Raw genomic sequence first — 17980 nt, 5'->3', positions numbered from 1 at the left:
TATATTTTTAAAATAAAATTTAAATAAAATTATAATATATATATATATATATAAATAAAATGTAATATAAAATTTAATTAAATATAAATTAAAATTTAATTTTAATTAAATTTAATCTAATAAAATATAATTTTATTTTATTTTTAGAAATTTAATTAAAAATATAAACTATTCTTTTTTAATTTTTCGAATAACAAATATTTATAGACCGATGTTTAGAAACATATATTAAAATATCACTACTGATTATCTATATAGATAATAAATATTTACAAATAATAATTATTCATCATAAATTTTATCCACTAATACTCCTGATAGCATATTGTTTTCTCATCCCAGTTTATTTACATAAGATTTTGTGAAATCTTCCTTTGGATTTTCGGGTTTGGTAAGAGCAATAATGATGATTGAAGAGATCCACGTTTCTAAAAAGGTATTTTTTTTAATAGTTGTTATTTCATATATTTGATAGAATGATGATTTCTCATTATTAATTAATTAACAACGTAACAGTGCTTTTGCACTTTACTTTTGCACACTCCTCTTCAACTTATTGTCATAAAATACTACAAAAAGTTATGGTAAGATGCATCCAAGCAGAGGAAAAAGGTACATAAATTAGTTTCAACCATTAATTATCATTTGAAAAAAATCAATCATTCATCTTTCATTCTTAACGAGACAAAAATAATAAAGAACATGTATAGGATAACAAAATAACTTTAAAGGGTCATTTTTGGTAATTAGAATTTAACCAAGATAGATGATAAAAGATATGACCAAAGAATAAAAATATATATTAATGAGTCTTTTATTTTGTGTTTTGTTAGCACAAAATTATATATATATAAAATATACATAATAAATAAATGCTATTGAAAATAATTATAATATGATAATGATTACGAAAATCATATTTGTAGTTGTAGTTGTAAATGGTGATGTTAATAAGAATTATTGTAATAATAATAATAATATTAATATATAATAATAATAATATAATAATAATAATAATAAAATAATAATATAATAATAAGATAATAAATAATAACAGAAAAATATAGTTATAATAATAATAAAATAATATAATAACAGTAATTATTAATTATGTAATGGTTGTAATAACGTGAAAATAATAATATTGATGATTACTATAAATATAAATATAGAAATGTTAAAATAGATTGAAATTCATAAATAATATGATTTATCACCGGTTCATGTTAAGTTTGGTTAAAAAAAAGTAAAATTTCTAAATATAAGTTAGATTAAATATAGTTTATTTAAGTCAAACTAAACATATTTTAGTCAGGTTTAATTTAGATAATTTTATATTAATAAATAAAAAAAGTGAGATAATTTTCCTTTTTTTTTCACTAATTCCCTAAAAGTTAAAGGTTTAAATCTTTTTTTAGTCCCTAAGTTAAGTTCTGATGTTCGGTTTAGTCCCGGTTTTAAAAATGTCGACCTTTAGTCCTTATGATATGAAAAATGTATCAAATCAGTCTTATTCGTTAACAAATCACAAGTTTTTCAATTCCTTAACAAATCACAAGTTTTTCATTAAGTGATTTGTTGTTCATAACACCTTATGTTAACAAATCATAAAATATTGGATATCTAGGTATGAAAACTTGTGATTTATTGTTCATTAAGTGTTGTCATGAGGACTGATTTGATACATTTTTCATATGATAAGGACTAAAGGTTGACATTTTTAAAAGCGACGACTAAACTAAATATCAGAGCTTAACTTAGGGACCAAAAAAGAGTTTAAACCAAAATTAAAATAAAATGTACTATCTTATTTGTTATATGATCACAATAATTGACCTTTAGTCTACTTAAAATTTTGAATATGAAATTTTAATACAGTTCAAATCCAATTAAATATATATTAAATAAGATTATAGCTATTTTGATATAAATTTTTAATATGTAAATATTTTTAAAAATTATAAATAAAAATTAGATGTTTATGTTTTGTTTTATTTAAAATTTCATCTTAGTGAAATTCTTTTATTTAAATTCTCATTAAATCTTGAGAAGATTTTGGCTTTTATCATATTTTAAAGCTAAGTAGGAAGTAAGAGGAGGAGTTTAGTGAAGTGATTATAATAGAAATTTAGTAATAGATTATATTATTATTATTATTAAGAGAGGATTTTTTTTTTTTTTTTTTTGGTAATTGGTTATGAAAAGATATTATTGATGTATGATAGATAATTGATGAATTGCCTATATTTTGGTATATTATAGAGTGTCAAGGAGTTAATATGTATGTCTATTTAATGTATACAATAAATGGATCTAGATTATCATATTTAAAAGTGTATTGAAAGATGTGTATGCATAATTTTTAGAATGAATTGGTATAAGGTGAGGTGTTTATGTTATAAAAGAATAATTTGGAGTTTGAAAGCAATGGAAAAGAGGTATTTTAGGAATTGGGAAGTATGTAAGCATGGTTTTCATTGTTTTCATCTTAGCTTTTTTTGGCAATGACTATTTTTGAGCTTGATTTCATTTAAGTGGTATTTCGTTGTTGAAGTAATGATTAAGTGATTTATAAAGGTTACAAGCATAGATCATTATTACTTGAACGATAATGTGAATGTTGCGATAATGTGAATATTCAAACGATGGGATATGTAGTTAAAGTAATGACTTTAAGATTGAGAGAAATATAGACAATTATCTCTCTCTTATAACCATATTAATGCTTTATGTAGTGTTGTTACTTTTGTTGTAGCTTGATCTTGCATGGCTTTTCTATAACTTATATATAGGTTATGTTTGTTTGTCTATATAAGTCACTTTTATCATAATACAACATTAATTTCTTTTTCTTGTCATGGTATTATAGTCATTATTATAGTCTATCATAGTGAGATTTGTTTTTTGTTGGACATATTTTTCACTCGTTATCATTTCATTATCGAACCATCCATTTAACGTTTAGTCTCACACTTAAACTGTATATACCTCAGCGTGAGAGAGTTTGTTGGAAGTCCTACATCATCTAGAGGTAAGACCAATTTAAAATATATAAGTAGGTGCAAACCTCATCTTACAAGCTAGTTTTGTATGATTGAGTTAGGCTTAAAGTCCACTTCTTTGTCATGGTATCATGAGCTTAGACAGCATGACCTCTACAAGTTCTCAGCCCAACTCTACCACACAAAACTTTTCTTCCTCCACTGCATCCTTCACTCCTCGCGCTTTTCCCATACTTATCACTACCAAATAAGATGAAGAGAATTTCCTTGTTTGGCAACACCAAGTGCTTGCCACCCTCTACAATCTTGATCTTTTTCACTTTCATGATGCATATGTTGTTCCATCTTGATATCTTTCATCCACCTTTAAATCCATTGTATTCTCAATATCAACACTAAGATCAATTAATAGTTGTTTGGCTCTTTACATCTATGACCAACATGATGCTCACCAAGATGGTTGGCTCTCATTGCTGAAATATAGACCAAACTCATAATTTATTTTGCAAGCCATTCTAGAGCCAAAATAAAGAAACACAACTCAAGACCAACAAGAAAAATAAGTCCATTACAATGTGGCTTTGGACATCAAACACACTGTAGACTCCCTTCTTATCATTGGATCTCATGTCATAAATGAAGAACACATTGAAGCCATTTTATCCGACCTTCCAAATGAATACGGTGCATTTATAACGTCCATTCTTCGCTCCCTTTAAACTACTAGGGACATTCCTTTCTTGCAAAAACTTTCATTATTAATAACTTGCCTACCTATTTTAAATAATCAAACACCTAATCAAGTTTTGTTTAACAAACCAATAGATTATGTTTTCAAAATCTTTGGGTGCACGTATTTTCCTCTACTTCATCCATACAACTCAAAATCTTTGGATGCATGCGATTGTACACAGATCGAAGGTCTTGAATACTCCACCAATTTCATCCCTGTCATCAAACCCACCATGATCTACATCATCCTATCCCCTTGTCATGTCTTCACGTTACTGCATTCATCAACTTAACATCAATAACATGTTCTTACATGGAGACCTTCATGAAACTATTTTCATGGAACAACCACTTGATTTCTTATCTAATTTCACTCAGATGTGTCAACTTAACAAAGTCATCTACGGACTCAAACAGGCACCTCGTGACTAGTATAAAAAAATCAGCACAACTTTGGCTTGTCTTGGTTTCACTCCCACAATAAGTGATCCTTATCTTTTCATTAAAACTACGGTGAACTCTGTCATTTATATACTCATATATGTCGATGATATACTTATTACAGTAAAATCAAAGTTTGATATCAATCGTCTTAATTCAACATTGAATAAAACCTTTACTCATAAAGATCTTGGTAGACTTCATTATTTCCTTGGGATTGAAGTTAATTGGACAACCATTGGCTCTTTTCATCTAATTCAAACTCATTAAATTCATGATCTTCTTACCAAAGTCAAAATGCTTAACGTCAATCCTTAACCTTCTTTAATGATAACATCGCTCAAACTTTTTGCTGATGAAATGTTTTCCTTCGATGATTATTCTCTCTATCGCCAAGTAGTGGGAGCTCTCTAGTACCAAACCTTTACAAGACCAAAACCTTTTGTCGTGAACAAAGTACGCCAGTTCACGCAACAACACCATTAGAAAGTAGTTAAAAGGTTTATGTGATAAGTAGTTGGAACCAATACTCATGGTCTTCTCATTAATCTATGCTCTCATCTTACCATCAAAGGCTTATTTGATGTTGATTAGGGATTAGATGTTGATGATTGGAAGTCAACTTCTTGCTATTGCATTATCTAGGCTCAAACCTTATTTCATGGTCATCTAAAAAGCAAAAGGTGTTGTCGTGGAGCTCCACTAAGGCAGAATATCGAAGCCTTGCGTTTGTTGTCACAGATATCAAAGGGGTTCTTTCTCTTTTGCATGAATTATGACTTTCTCATCACACAACTATGGTTTATTTAGACAACCAAAGTGCAATGCTTCTTACTCAAATCTTGTCCTTCATTCACGAACATTTTGAATACATTATGTTCATGATCAAGTACAAAAATATCAATTCCTTGTCAAGCAAATTCCTCTCATGTTTCAAGTAGCTGACATTTTTACTAAGCCTATTTAAGGAGCTCCTTACATCTGCTATTGTACTAAACTTAAGCTAGTTACTTTACATCACCCACCTTAAGTTCACTAGTGCATGATAACCATATTAATGCTTTGTATTAGAGTAGCAGTACCTTGACATGCCAAAGTGGCAAAAATACTCATCTGACACGCTAATTGTCATTAAATTTTAAAATTATGAACTATGATGGTCTGAAAATTCAGCAAAAATGGGTCTCACACCGTGTCAAATGAATGTTAAAATTCAAAAATGTGTCAAAGTATTATTATTGTTTCCATTATGTTGTTGTGTTCGTTGTACGTTTGTTTGACCTTGCATGGATTTTCTATAGTTTCTATATAGACTAGGTTTGTCATTCTCTATAAGTTACTTTTATCATAATACAATATTAGTTTTTCTTTCCTATCAGACACTTTATAATTATCAAAAGATGTTTAGGTTAATTCTAATTTAAGATGACCTACACAAGACAAAGTTAGATTCTTTGAGTGAGGTTGAAGTGAATATTTCTTAAGTGAGATTAAGGGAAAGAAAATAAACAATTGATATTGAAATGACAAAATCCTAATTAAGCTGAAACTAATGATGCATAGATCAAGGTTAAGTCAACAATAAATTAATTGAGTTCAAATAAGATCAACTTCACTCATGTATAGTTAAAAATGTTTTAATCAAGGGTGAATTAATTTTTTTTTATAAAGATAAATCAATGATTTCTTAGTTATTAATTTTTTTTTATAAAGATAAATCAATGATTTCTTAGTTAAAACTGACTTAATAATGACTTGATGAAAATAATAAAATGATGTTTTTCTTGAGGTCAAACACATAACAAGTTGACCAAAATTAAGTTAACAATGGCATAGCCAAAAATGGGAATGGAAATGAAGCTAGACGGTTCTTGAAGTAAAAATCATACCTATTTTTGTCCTTAGAGTATGAAATTTGTGACATTTTCATTTTTATTGAGTAGTAGATATATTAATATACATGTACATACTCATCCTAAAAAATTCAAATAATACATGTAAATATGAATTTGTTTGTAATCCACAAATTTAAATAAACTAATCAGCCTTCAATTAAAATTGAATTGATTTAAATTAAATTGAACAAGAATTGATGGTATTTTGATTCAGATTAAACCAAACAATGTTTCTGTAACATCCCAATAAATATAACCAAAGCTATAATTCATTTTCAGGAGTTAACATGAACAATAAAGGAGAACAGTAGTGAATAAACCGAGAGGTGAAAGAGATAGGAGTATAGCATTCAATTTAAAACTGTACAGCAGTTTAATAAAGTATAATATTTACAAGTTAGACCGAACGGTCTAACACTAAGTTCATTGACCGAACGGTCAATCATCAAAAGTTCCCTATACATAACATCTACGAAAATATAAAACAAGAGGAACAACTATACTAAGGACCGGACGGTCCTGCATAACTCTCAGGCACGGCTTCCACTGCGTCTTCCAGCGTGTCCTCCAAAGCAGCTTCCAAGGTAACTTCTAAGTTATCCTCTGCTCACACCCAAAAAGGATGATCATTGCAATGAAGAGAATAACCGAACGGTCAGATACCGAACGACAACATAGGCAAAGACACAAAGGATAAGGGTAAGCTTATGTAAATTTAATTCATCAATTCATCATACAAGTAAACGTACAATACAAACCAATCAATCATGCAACATACAATTCCTATACATGCATACCACATTTCTTTAATCATGACCGACCTCTAAGACACTGTCCGGACGGTATGAACATGTAGCTCGGTCGTCCCTAGCACCCGGTGTGGTGTAGTAATTGTCTCTCTGATCAGCTGCCACCCGAGGTTAGCCCTCAAACGGTTATCTACTCAAATAACCGCGGACCTCCTGTCATTCCCACGCATGAGGGACCTCTCTCTACTTGAGAAAGCGTCCTCACGGAATATCAGGATCAAGGACAACACCTGAGTCATTCCCACATTCATACTTTACCAATCAATACCAANTCATGAGTNATTCCGCCAGTGGAATTCTCTTACTTAGTCAAATTCAATCAAGGTTCGTTATTACTTCCAAACTGTTAGGACGTTGAGAGAATACCAGATATCCAATACCGAATCATAACCATTAGTGACCGAACGTTTTAAATCAAAAGGGGAAGCTGAGTCTCAAGAATTCAAGTAAGTGACCGGACGGTCATATCAAAGGTATAATTGAATAACAGAAGAATGCTAAATGGTTGATAAGATAGTTTTAGCAATGAGAATGAGACCATGACTCAGAGATTGACGATAATGGATAGTCATCCGAACGGTTTGGCAAGAATATCATAAAATAGGCATTAACATAAACAAAGGGTTGGTCTAAGACCAAACACTTATCAGGCCGAACGAATTGAGAAAGAATGAACTCTTTAAGGGAGTAAAGGACTTTAGTCAAGTAAACCGAATGCATCAATAATTAAAGGTTCACTAGACCATTCAGTAATTAAGTGACCGAACGGTTTCAAAAGGAAGAATATTAGGGTTGCAAATGTTACCATTTAAGTATTAGCCTAAGACCGAACACTTGTAAGGCCGAACGCTTGGTTTATGACCAGCATTCTTAAGTAACTATCAATAATGAAATTAGAGGAGACCAACTAAGTCTAATAAACATACTAGGCCGATCCGTCCGAACAAACCGAACGGAATAGGGAAGACCGAACGGTCCTAATGACCTTCGATCTCAAATGCATATTTTCTCTAAGTTTCACACAAATTTGTATCAATGCAGAATCCATAGTTCATACTTATCATACAACTCATACAACAACATACCATATTTCAAATCATAAGAAATCAAGCAACATACTTTAGATATCAAACATGCATTAAATTAGGCACATATTCAAACCATACAGAAAATCATAATTAAATTTTATAAGCTTCCCTTACCTCTAATTCCAGCTAAGTCTTGAAAATAAGTTGGTATGAACTATTCTTCTAAGTTTCCCCAAGATCAGATGCCAACTTGAAAACCGGACGGTTTAAGTGAAAGGGGAGACCACCAGGAGTCTTCAGGTGTGATCTGAAGGGTGATCGGAACAGTGAATGGGTTAGAATTTTTAGAGAGAAGGTAGGGAGGTTTTAGAGAGAAGGAGGAGAATTTGAGATTTTCAGAAGATGGAGTTTGAGGAAGAAGAAGAAGGTTGCATGCAAAAGTGGCATCAGGTCTTCATTCTTACCTTAAATACCGCCTCCAGTCCGAACGGTCGGCCAACTCCAACGTGACACCTGACTTCCACTCCCAGGGGTTCTCTGCTATGCTGATACTGCACGGATCACGAGGGAAGAGAATTAAAAGCTTGGCAGAGTTTGTCTCCCACTCACCAGGGGAGAACCGGACGGTGACACATGTATTCCACTTAAATGGAGTATTAAATGGGGTGTGACAGTTTCAATATAATCAACAAAAGGAAAATTGATGATAGATCAACAGTGAGATACAAGAAAATTGTTCTGACTTAAATGAACATAAATGTTAAATTTTTAAACACCGAACAAATATCTAATTCATATCTTATTAACTGAATTTAGATATAAAGTAGTTTGGATATTTTCTGTCTACAGTATATAGAAAGTAAAATATATTTTATAACATTAGATGAATCACTTCACAACTTAGTTTTAGGAATATTTTATATTTAAAAAATTAAGAGATAAAATAATAAATATAAAATGTATATAAAAATTTATTGAATGTGAAAATAATACTATTCTTTATAAATCAAAATAGTCATATTAAATGTTGGTTTAGACAAAGAAACATAAGTGACAATAAATAACAACAATATACTTGATCATTATGTGATTAATCCACGTAATGATTATTATTAATTTATAAACCAATAATAAAATAGCACATAAATAATATTTAAGTATTATAAAAAAAAATTATCATTATCCAAATAACAATTATTTTTACCTTATGAATTCCAATTTCAAAGTGGTCCCACACTGCCACAATTGGTACACATGCATAACAATAAAATGGAGACAATATTGACAGGGGCAAATATTAACCTCACCCGCGGGGCACATAACTTCAATGAATTTTCCCCACAATTTATGGCTTTTGACATTGACTTTTTTGCTCATCGACTTGGACAAGTTATTATCAAGTGACAGAAAATAACAGGCACCACTAACTAACCACGTTTCAGATAAGTTAATAGCTAAATGTACAAGCGAAAGCTTTGATTGCAGAGGGAAAACAAGATTGCGATTAGTGAAAATAAAAGCTTATACCTTTGCCAAAAGTGATTTTTGTTGGAAATAATTGAATTTAAATCTTACATTATATAAAAATAATAAAATTAAATATCAAATTATTATTTTAAAGTTTTAAATTAAAAATTATGTCATATTGAAATGGACTTGGTATATTTATGTACTCTTTTTTATGATGAACTATGTAAAAAGAAAAAAAAACTCAAGAATTTTATGCTTTGGATTTGATGGGAAAGATGAAAAAAAAAAAATGGTTTGAGTAGGGACGTCTCAGCAATCACATAAACTAAAAGCTCATTATTAATTAATGTGCAATCTTCTTTGTGAATATATCTTGGAGATTTCTTCATTATTCGTTCTAGTTTTCTAAATACAATTAATCATTTGTAAATCATTTCCTCATTTTCTTTCTCAATGCCTTATAAAATGCTTTTTATAATATTGACATATGTTGAAGAATTGTGAATAGGAATGGCAACGGATCGGGTCAGACACGGATAATATCTATCTGCAATCCGATTCGTTGGATAAAATCTTACCCGCTATCCGATCCGTTATTTGTCGGGTACCTGTTTAAAAAATATCTGGTATTTTAAAACTTGCGGATACTCGCAGATACCCGCAAAAAAAAAAAAATTTATACATTTCAAAATAAAATTTAAATTAAATTACAAAATATATATATATATATATAATATAAATTAAGTTAAATATAAATTAAAACTTAATTTTAATTAAATTTAACCTAATAAAATATTATTTTATTTTATTTTTAATTAAATTTAATTGAAAGTATATAAAAATTATTATTTTTTATTATTTTTACGGGTAACGGATACTCGCGGGTCGGTAGTATACTACCCGTACTCGACCCGTTTAGAAGCGGGTATTAAAATACCCGTTATGTGTTACCCGTGGGTCGGGTAGTATACTACCCGTACCTGACCCATTTAGAAGTGGATATTAAAATACCCGCTATTGGTTACCCGCGGGTCGGATAGTATACTACTCGTACCCGACGCGTTTAGAAGCGAGTATTAAAATACCCGCTACCCGTTACCCGCGGATAATAAATATCCGCAAGTAATAATTACCCATCGCGGATTTCACCCACAAATACTCGTATCTGCGGATTTTTTTGCCATCCGTGAAATCGATGATGATAATAATACTCTTAATTAATTTATCTGATAAGATAATAGTTTTAAAAAATTATAAATATTTTTTTTAATGTAAAATTATTTTTGCTTACAAACTCTACAGATAAACCCAAGCCATAAATATTATAGAAGTTATATATATATATATATATATATATATATATATATATATATATATATATATTTATTTATTTATTTATTTTCAATCCATACGGAGAGATATATTTTTTATTATTTGATCAGCAAAAGAAAGAAAATTAGAGAGAAGAAAACATAATCGACAAGAAGTTTTGAGCATAAGCAAGCAATGTTTTATTACTTGGCACTTAAGGAATAACAAGCTTTGATAGTACGATATTACCAAAAGCATAAGGAAGAGGTAACTAACTAAAAGATTAAGTACACACAAAAGCCTTCCCTGTCACGCAAATAATTGATAATAGAAAAACATAGTCGTTTTTCTCCAGAGAATTTAAACACTTGTCTGTTTGTGTGTAAAACTGTGAAACACACTATCAAAAGAGTCTTAATATATGATATTAAAATAATTTATCACTATATTAATTAAACTAAATATTATTTTATAAATTAAAACTTATGGATATATAAGTAATTTTAATTATAAATAAAAAATTATAATTAGTTTATGAATTAGAATCTAAATTAATTTCTAACACTCCTTACTTAGAATTTTGTTATTTATTATTATTGATAATAAATTAGTTTCTAATTTTAAATTAAAGACTAACTTAAACACTTAATTAAAGATATTATTAATGGTAAAATGAATAGGTTTGTGAATTTTGAAAGACTTCTAGGCAAAGATAATAATGAATAAGGACATTTGACAATACTTGATGAAAGGGTAGAAGGTTCCAATCCATTACCACGTAGCTCAAGTTGACAAGTGTATATACTCTTGTTACAGACACAGAATGCTAATTAAACCTCACATGGTTTGAAGATTTGGCTTTTCCACTTTTACTTTCAAGAGATTATAACTAATTCGGACAAAGATAGATGGATGGGGACATTACAAGAGACGAGTACTTGTGTAAGGGCAAAGAAGCTATTTTGGTGCAAATGGTTGGACAACGTGTAATATGGGTTTAAGTTTTACATTCAATAAAATTAATAAAGTTAAACATTATACAGGGGGAAATTTCATATATATCGATCTTTTTTATTAAAAATAATGTCAATTTTTTATATGGAGTTGGTCTAATGAATACTTAAAAAAATCTATTAATAGTATCAACTTAATTCATTTTGGTGATCGGTTTATACCGATATGATAACAACAACACAACACTAAATCCATAACAATAATAGTTTAAGTAAAAGATCATTATATATTTGAAAGTATATATACTCTCTTACGAAACGAATTCACTTTTAAAGGAGAGATTGTTGAAAATAATTTAAGTAAATCTAAGTTTTATGTAAAAAAAAATTTAAACATCAAATGAAAAAATGACAATTTATATAATTTCTCTATATTGAACCTTCTAAAAAAAAGATACCAATAGATTTCATAGAAGAGAGGAATGGAAAAGGTTGAAATATATTAGTTCCAAAAGAATATTCACAATAAAAAAATAATAGAATATTATGAATAAAGAGTAACTAATGTTATTCAAGTAAGTTTTATGAATAATATATTTTAAAAGAAAATCACAAGTTCATTTGCTAAAATTCTTTAGAAATATAATTTTTTTTTTCATAATACACAATATTAGATTGACCATGATGATATATCAAAAAGATATAATAGAGCATTAATGGACATGATAAGAATCATGTTAAGTAATTTTTTTTTGTTTAATAGCTAATTTTGTCCTCATTTTAGTTGACAAATCTCAATTTAGTCCCTTGTTATAAAAATGTTTTAAATTGTTTCTAATTTTTAAAATTTTGGGTCAGATTAGTCCCTTCCATTAAATATAAGGAAACAGAATTAATGGGTGATGATGTGGCAGGACTTAATGATTATGTGTCAAAATTTGTACCCATACCTTTTTTTACTATTTCAATGTTAATTAATTTTTATAAAAAATCATTAAGAATGGTATAAATATTCAATATTAAAATAATATATTTAATGTGAAATATTTAGAAAGAATATTATGCCATTGCACATAAATAAAAATCTACAACAACCAAAAAATCCATTAATTTTGAAAACATTAATGAATTCTTTTTTATAATTAAAAATTATAAAAAGAAATATGTTTAAAAACATTTCAAATATCTCTTTATACCCTTTTTCTAAATTAAAATAACATATTTTTTATATTAATAAGTGTTATACACTAGTTAAATGAAATAACATGTAAAAAAAAAGAAATAAACTAATAATATTTCAAAATCACATAGATCTTTAGTTAAATGAAATAACATGTAAAAAAAGAAATAAACTAATAATATTTCAAAATTACATAAATCTTTAATCCTTTTGAACTTCATAAAATGAAATTAAATTATTATATTATAGTAAATAGAAAATCTTCACATAAATTACAGTAGTAAAATTACATTAATGAGAATGAATTAAAAAATAAAAAAAAACAATTATATAAAATTAATTAAAATAATATTCTACATGATAAAATAAATAAATAAAAATATTTAAAAAAGGAAAAATAATCAAATGTGTGTTCTAGATATAATTTTGATACACCATTAAAACTAAGTTTGGATTTTCGTTTAAAATAGTGAGAAACCAAAACTAAGGTTGGATTTTTGTTAGAATTATGAAAAAAAGAGTTTGAAGGATGGTAGTTGAATCATGATACCAATTATGTGAGAAAACTTATATATCATATCGTGAATCATTTTGTATCATGAATCATAAGACTCATCAATTTAAAAAATGTAACATAATACATATAAGCATGCAAAGATGTAGTTACTAATATCAACCACATTAAAAAGAAGTGGTTCTATAAGTGGACAAATTAGATTAATGTTATCATGGTTGGATTAGGTTGTTTGACCCAATTCCTTTCTTTTATATATATATATATATATATATATATATATATATATGCTGATAAATATTTGATCTAGAGAAAATAAGAGAAAAAAAAAGATAAAACTAGGGTTGTCTTCTGTCATATGTTTTTGTGATACTGTCACGGCCTCTTCATTTTCTACTGGTATTGTCGTTGCCTTTGCACTTTCTGTATAATACTACCATTGCCTCTTCCTTTTCCATTGAGAGCTCTACAATAAAACTAAAATACAGCAAGAAGAAAAAACTAACCAACAATAGAAAGTAACTAACTACTGTCAACTCCTAACAAACTCTAACTAACTAATGTTTTGGACAACTTTTTTTAATAACCTTTTGACAATAGAACACATGTCATCATTTTATTGATCTATTTCAGTTTACGTATAAAAAAATATTTAAAACGGACCAATCACAAACTGTCACGTATGTGTTGTTAAAAAGTTGTTAAAAAAATACTGTTAATTGAACTTTTTCCTTAGTAATAATGGAGTTTTGTATGAACAAAAAACACATTTATACGGTTCAGTCCCAAATAAAATAAAATAAAATTTGTAGAGCAAAACAGTGACAATGTCTGATTCTGCAAGCCGCAAATGCAAATAGTGAGCTTTAATTTCTTAACATGGCTGTGAAAACATGTTCTGAATGCTTATTTGATGCAACATGAGAAGGTGATGCTGCAATTCTACCTCAGATAGTTTCGACATCCTCATCATCATCTCCAAGTAGAGAGAGAGAAAATGGGGCAACAGCCACGTTAAATGCTCTTGGACCTACTCGATCAACATGTATCAGCTCAAAGTCACCCTCCTGCATTATAGGAGAAGAGATTTAAATATCTGGTTTTCTGCTCAATGGGAAAAACATAAGAATAACAAATACTTGCAAGTTGAAATCAATCATGAATCAATCTGGCAACTAATGTATTTAGAACAATGACAAGTGTCAAATGATGAAAGACATAATACATAATAGAAAATATGTTTTTAACTATTGCACTTTTCATCAAACGTAAGTCAACATTCTTACACTTTTTTATTGATAAATTTGGCCCAAAATATATAAGAATTCTTACAGAAAAAAGAACTAAATCCCACGTTCATTTAAGACCAAATTCAATTGTTACGAAAGTAACATAATATTAACCACCTTTTACCCAAAGTGTGTACAGACCATAAATGTTTTTCTATAAAGATAATATGCAATTTTACCCTCAAAACACAGTGATTTCTTTTAAATTCTACATAATTTCTCCTTTATTTTAAAAACATTGTACTTAAATAAGGAAACCATTATGATAGTAATAAAAATATAGAAACCATTATAATATACTTTTGTAAACAGATCATTTAGTAGTTTCTGCTATATAGGATTCAGCATTTAACAATGTCATCTGAGCATAAAATCCATTTATTTGATACTCGTACCATTATCAAACACAATGAACAATATGCCAAGGGTACTGCCTTCAATTAAGAAATCCAAAGGACCTTTAATAATCTAACTTTCTTAAATTAAAAAAAAAAAAGAGTATTTTTCTCACTGGGTGAGACTATTTCATAGAACAAAAATAAGAAAGAAACGAAAATTTCATACCATTCTACCATTTTGTGCGTTTAAAGGGCATGTAGAAGAGAATTCAAAACTACTTCTAGGAAATATAGCTGGCTGTTCACCACCAACCCCAATTCCCCTGTACGTGGAAAGTGAAGAGCAAAAAATACATTAAACTTGAATTCACATGAGTAAAAAGAAAATGAAAAATACCATTAAAAAGCATAAGGAACACAAGAATAATTAACTCACCAGAAATTTTCAGTTTTTCCATTAGCATCAGTTATAATCCAGTGCCTTCTCAGAAGTTGAACAGGGCGATTTGTGTTATTGGTAATTCTTATTTTATATTCAAAGAAATATACCTCTTCTGTTGGTTGACTTCTGCCCTCTAAATATACACTCTTAACTTGTACCCGAATTCCCTGAACAAGTTCAAAACAAGCTGTGAAAGTTCATCTTTTACTCTGCAATTGTGATACCCACATGAAAAATGAATTCATCATTTCCTTCCTTTAGGATTTTACAGAAAAATATATATTTTCAGCTCTTCTGTGATAGGATTAGAGATTATTTCAAGGAACTGAATCTTAAAAAAATGTTCCAAAGTCACTTGAAAACTGTGTATTCCATTGATTTCCAAGAGAGCTACTTGGCGTTGAACTAATCACTCAACTGATGCAGTTAAATTAAAAGCAATCACTCAAGAGATTATACCAAGAAAGAACTATCTATAGGTGACGACAAAGTAATTGTTTGTAAAAGTAAGTAGCATTCATACCAAGGTTGTAGAATCACTTGAACATTTTAAGAGAGAATGTGGAGCAATTTCTTTGAGCTGATCACGATATATAGCTGCATCCTGCATGTGCAGAAATAGAGAAGAAAAATGAGAAGCCAAACTCAGACCTTCATTGCGCGACACACTTAAAAAATGGAACATGACATAAACAAAAACATGTAATCAACTTGCAAAAATGTTAGTTTAAAAACTATCATTGACCTGAAATCTCTCATCAGCAACAGCTTCTTTCAACAGCCTCCGCAGACGCAGAACAGGAACTTCGTCCTCGAAGCATTTGAGCGAGTCACGAAGCCTTGCAGCCTCTTCATAATACTACCATCGTTTTAAATTCAATAAGAAGCCTCTTTCCAACACCGAGGAACCAACCACATCAATGGTAAAACACGAAAAATCCACTTTCTTTTCAAACAAAAACACTAACCTCAGACTTTGCCGCTATCTCCATCCGGTGCTTCAAGATCGCGTAATTGTGACTCGGAGACAAAAACGACCCCGAATTCAACCCTTCACTCGCGCCAATTCCATCGTTCCCGTTCTTCTCCGAACCGCACGACACAGCCACATTCCTCCAATTCCTACTGTTCCTACAATTCACGTTTTGCATCATCCTCTTCGCACTCCTTTCCTCGGAGTTCGCTATAACCGGTGACCGCACACCCACGCATGCCTTGGCATTCAACAACGAATTCATCATTCTCCTTCAAAATTTCCTTTCGTCTGATAAAATCTACAGCTTCTAAATCGAATCAGATTGTGAAAGTAGAACGGAGTCAGATTGATTATTACCTTTGGCACTTTTATTGCTGTGTGCTACCATGATTTCCGCGGTTTTTTTTTCTGGATTTGGTTCTGAAACCATTTTTTGCGGCTGATCATAGATTCTTGTCTGAGTGCTATAAATAAATACAAAATCCTAAATATCTGAGAAGAAATGCCAAATTAGCCATAGCGTATTTTTGGGGATTTTAGATTTTGTATAGGAGCAGCACATGGAGGTTCTGCTTCTTTGTAGAGGAATATAGTAAATTTTCATAAATTTAATCTATCCTTAATTAAGTATCAATACCCTCATTAATTTCGTAATTTTTAACTGAGATTATACTAAATTTTTATACTATATTAAGTTTTTAAAAATTTAAGCTTTTCAATTTTCAATTGAGTCTTTGTATTACATTTTTTCTGTTAGTTACATAATGTCTGTGGTAAATAATATTTCATTGTAAAAGACTGTAGTGACGAGATCCTTTTATAAAGTTTATTGCATTTACAGAAATCATTTATAAAATTAATTAAAATTATAAATTTTAAAAATTATAAAATTCCAAAATTATAAGATTAAAAAATTATAAAACTTCAAAAATATAAAATTATAAATTTTTTAAATTATAAAGTTCGAAAAACATACAATTATGAGTGTAACATCCAAAACATAATATAAAACTATATAATAGTAATTACAATTTTTAATAAAAACAACAACAGTCAACAAAGACAAGAATTATAAAGTTATTACAATGATTCAAAATAATTATAAAGAAACTTTATATATATATATAAGTTAACTAATCAAAACTATGTACAAGGTAATTAACTAAAGCTACTTATATTAGCAATTTCTTTATCTAACGTTTGTTTTAGAGTAATCTCATCACCCTCTACTCACACACACCGGATGATTATAGCCAAGAAGAGAATCAAAGAAACACACAAACAAAATCACAAACAAAAGGGTAAGCTAGATGCAAAAATAATCCATCATAAACTTAAAAAACATTTCATACACGAATTAAGTGTAATATAAATCAAACCAAGCATCTTAACATGTAATGACCTAGACTAGATTTTTGGGCTTAGAATGAATGTCGAGCTATGACAAGTTGTGCACTTGTGGAGGCTTTTACTACTTTACAAAACCATTGCCAAATGGATTTCACCCTACCACCCTCACAAGGTTAGTCTGTACCACGTCGTAGGCTATACTGGAAGCACCTAGACTAAGACCTCTTGTTACTTTCAACACATGTATCAA

At 29.2% G+C, this 17980-nt stretch overlaps 1 protein-coding gene across 4 annotated transcripts; it reads right to left on the bottom strand.

The window, feature by feature from the left end:
* Positions 1-13484: 13484 nt before the first annotated feature.
* LOC106761347 lies at positions 13485-16929 on the bottom strand. 4 transcript variants are annotated; one of them, XM_014644890.2, is made up of 7 exons: positions 16373-16929; positions 16150-16263; positions 15928-16008; positions 15399-15571; positions 15189-15285; positions 14282-14402; positions 13485-13812 (listed from the first exon to the last, which is right to left on the bottom strand). In XM_014644890.2, the coding sequence occupies exons 1-6, from the start codon at positions 16643-16645 to the stop codon at positions 14283-14285; spliced, it is 858 nt and encodes a 285-aa protein (XP_014500376.1). In that variant the 5' UTR covers positions 16646-16929; the 3' UTR covers positions 13485-13812; position 14282. The 4 variants fall into 4 exon arrangements, with proteins under 4 accessions (XP_014500376.1, XP_014500375.1, XP_014500378.1 ...); XM_014644889.2 differs by having other exon boundaries at positions 13485-13801; XM_014644892.2 differs by lacking the exon at positions 13485-13812 and having other exon boundaries at positions 14005-14402; positions 16373-16668; positions 16738-16929.
* Positions 16930-17980: the final 1051 nt, after the last annotated feature.

This window comes from Vigna radiata, chromosome 5, assembly GCF_000741045.1.
Source record: "Vigna radiata var. radiata cultivar VC1973A chromosome 5, Vradiata_ver6, whole genome shotgun sequence".
Taxonomy (NCBI): domain Eukaryota; kingdom Viridiplantae; phylum Streptophyta; class Magnoliopsida; order Fabales; family Fabaceae; genus Vigna; species Vigna radiata.
Note: the sequence above shows the minus strand (reverse complement) of the source record. Positions and strands in the feature narration are given on the sequence as shown.

Bases quoted from the DNA above. Each gene is read 5' to 3' on its own strand.
- LOC106761347 (XM_014644890.2), bottom strand. From the start codon at position 16,645: ATGATGAATTCGTTGTTGAATGCCAAGGCATGCGTGGGTGTGCGGTCA. The intron at 16,009-16,149 runs GTCAATGATAGT...CTGCACATGCAG, and splicing joins TTGCTGATGAGAGATTTCAG to GATGCAGCTATATATCGTGA. The intron at 15,286-15,398 runs GTGAGTTAATTA...TTCCACGTACAG, and splicing joins GGAAAAACTGAAAATTTCTG to GGGAATTGGGGTTGGTGGTG.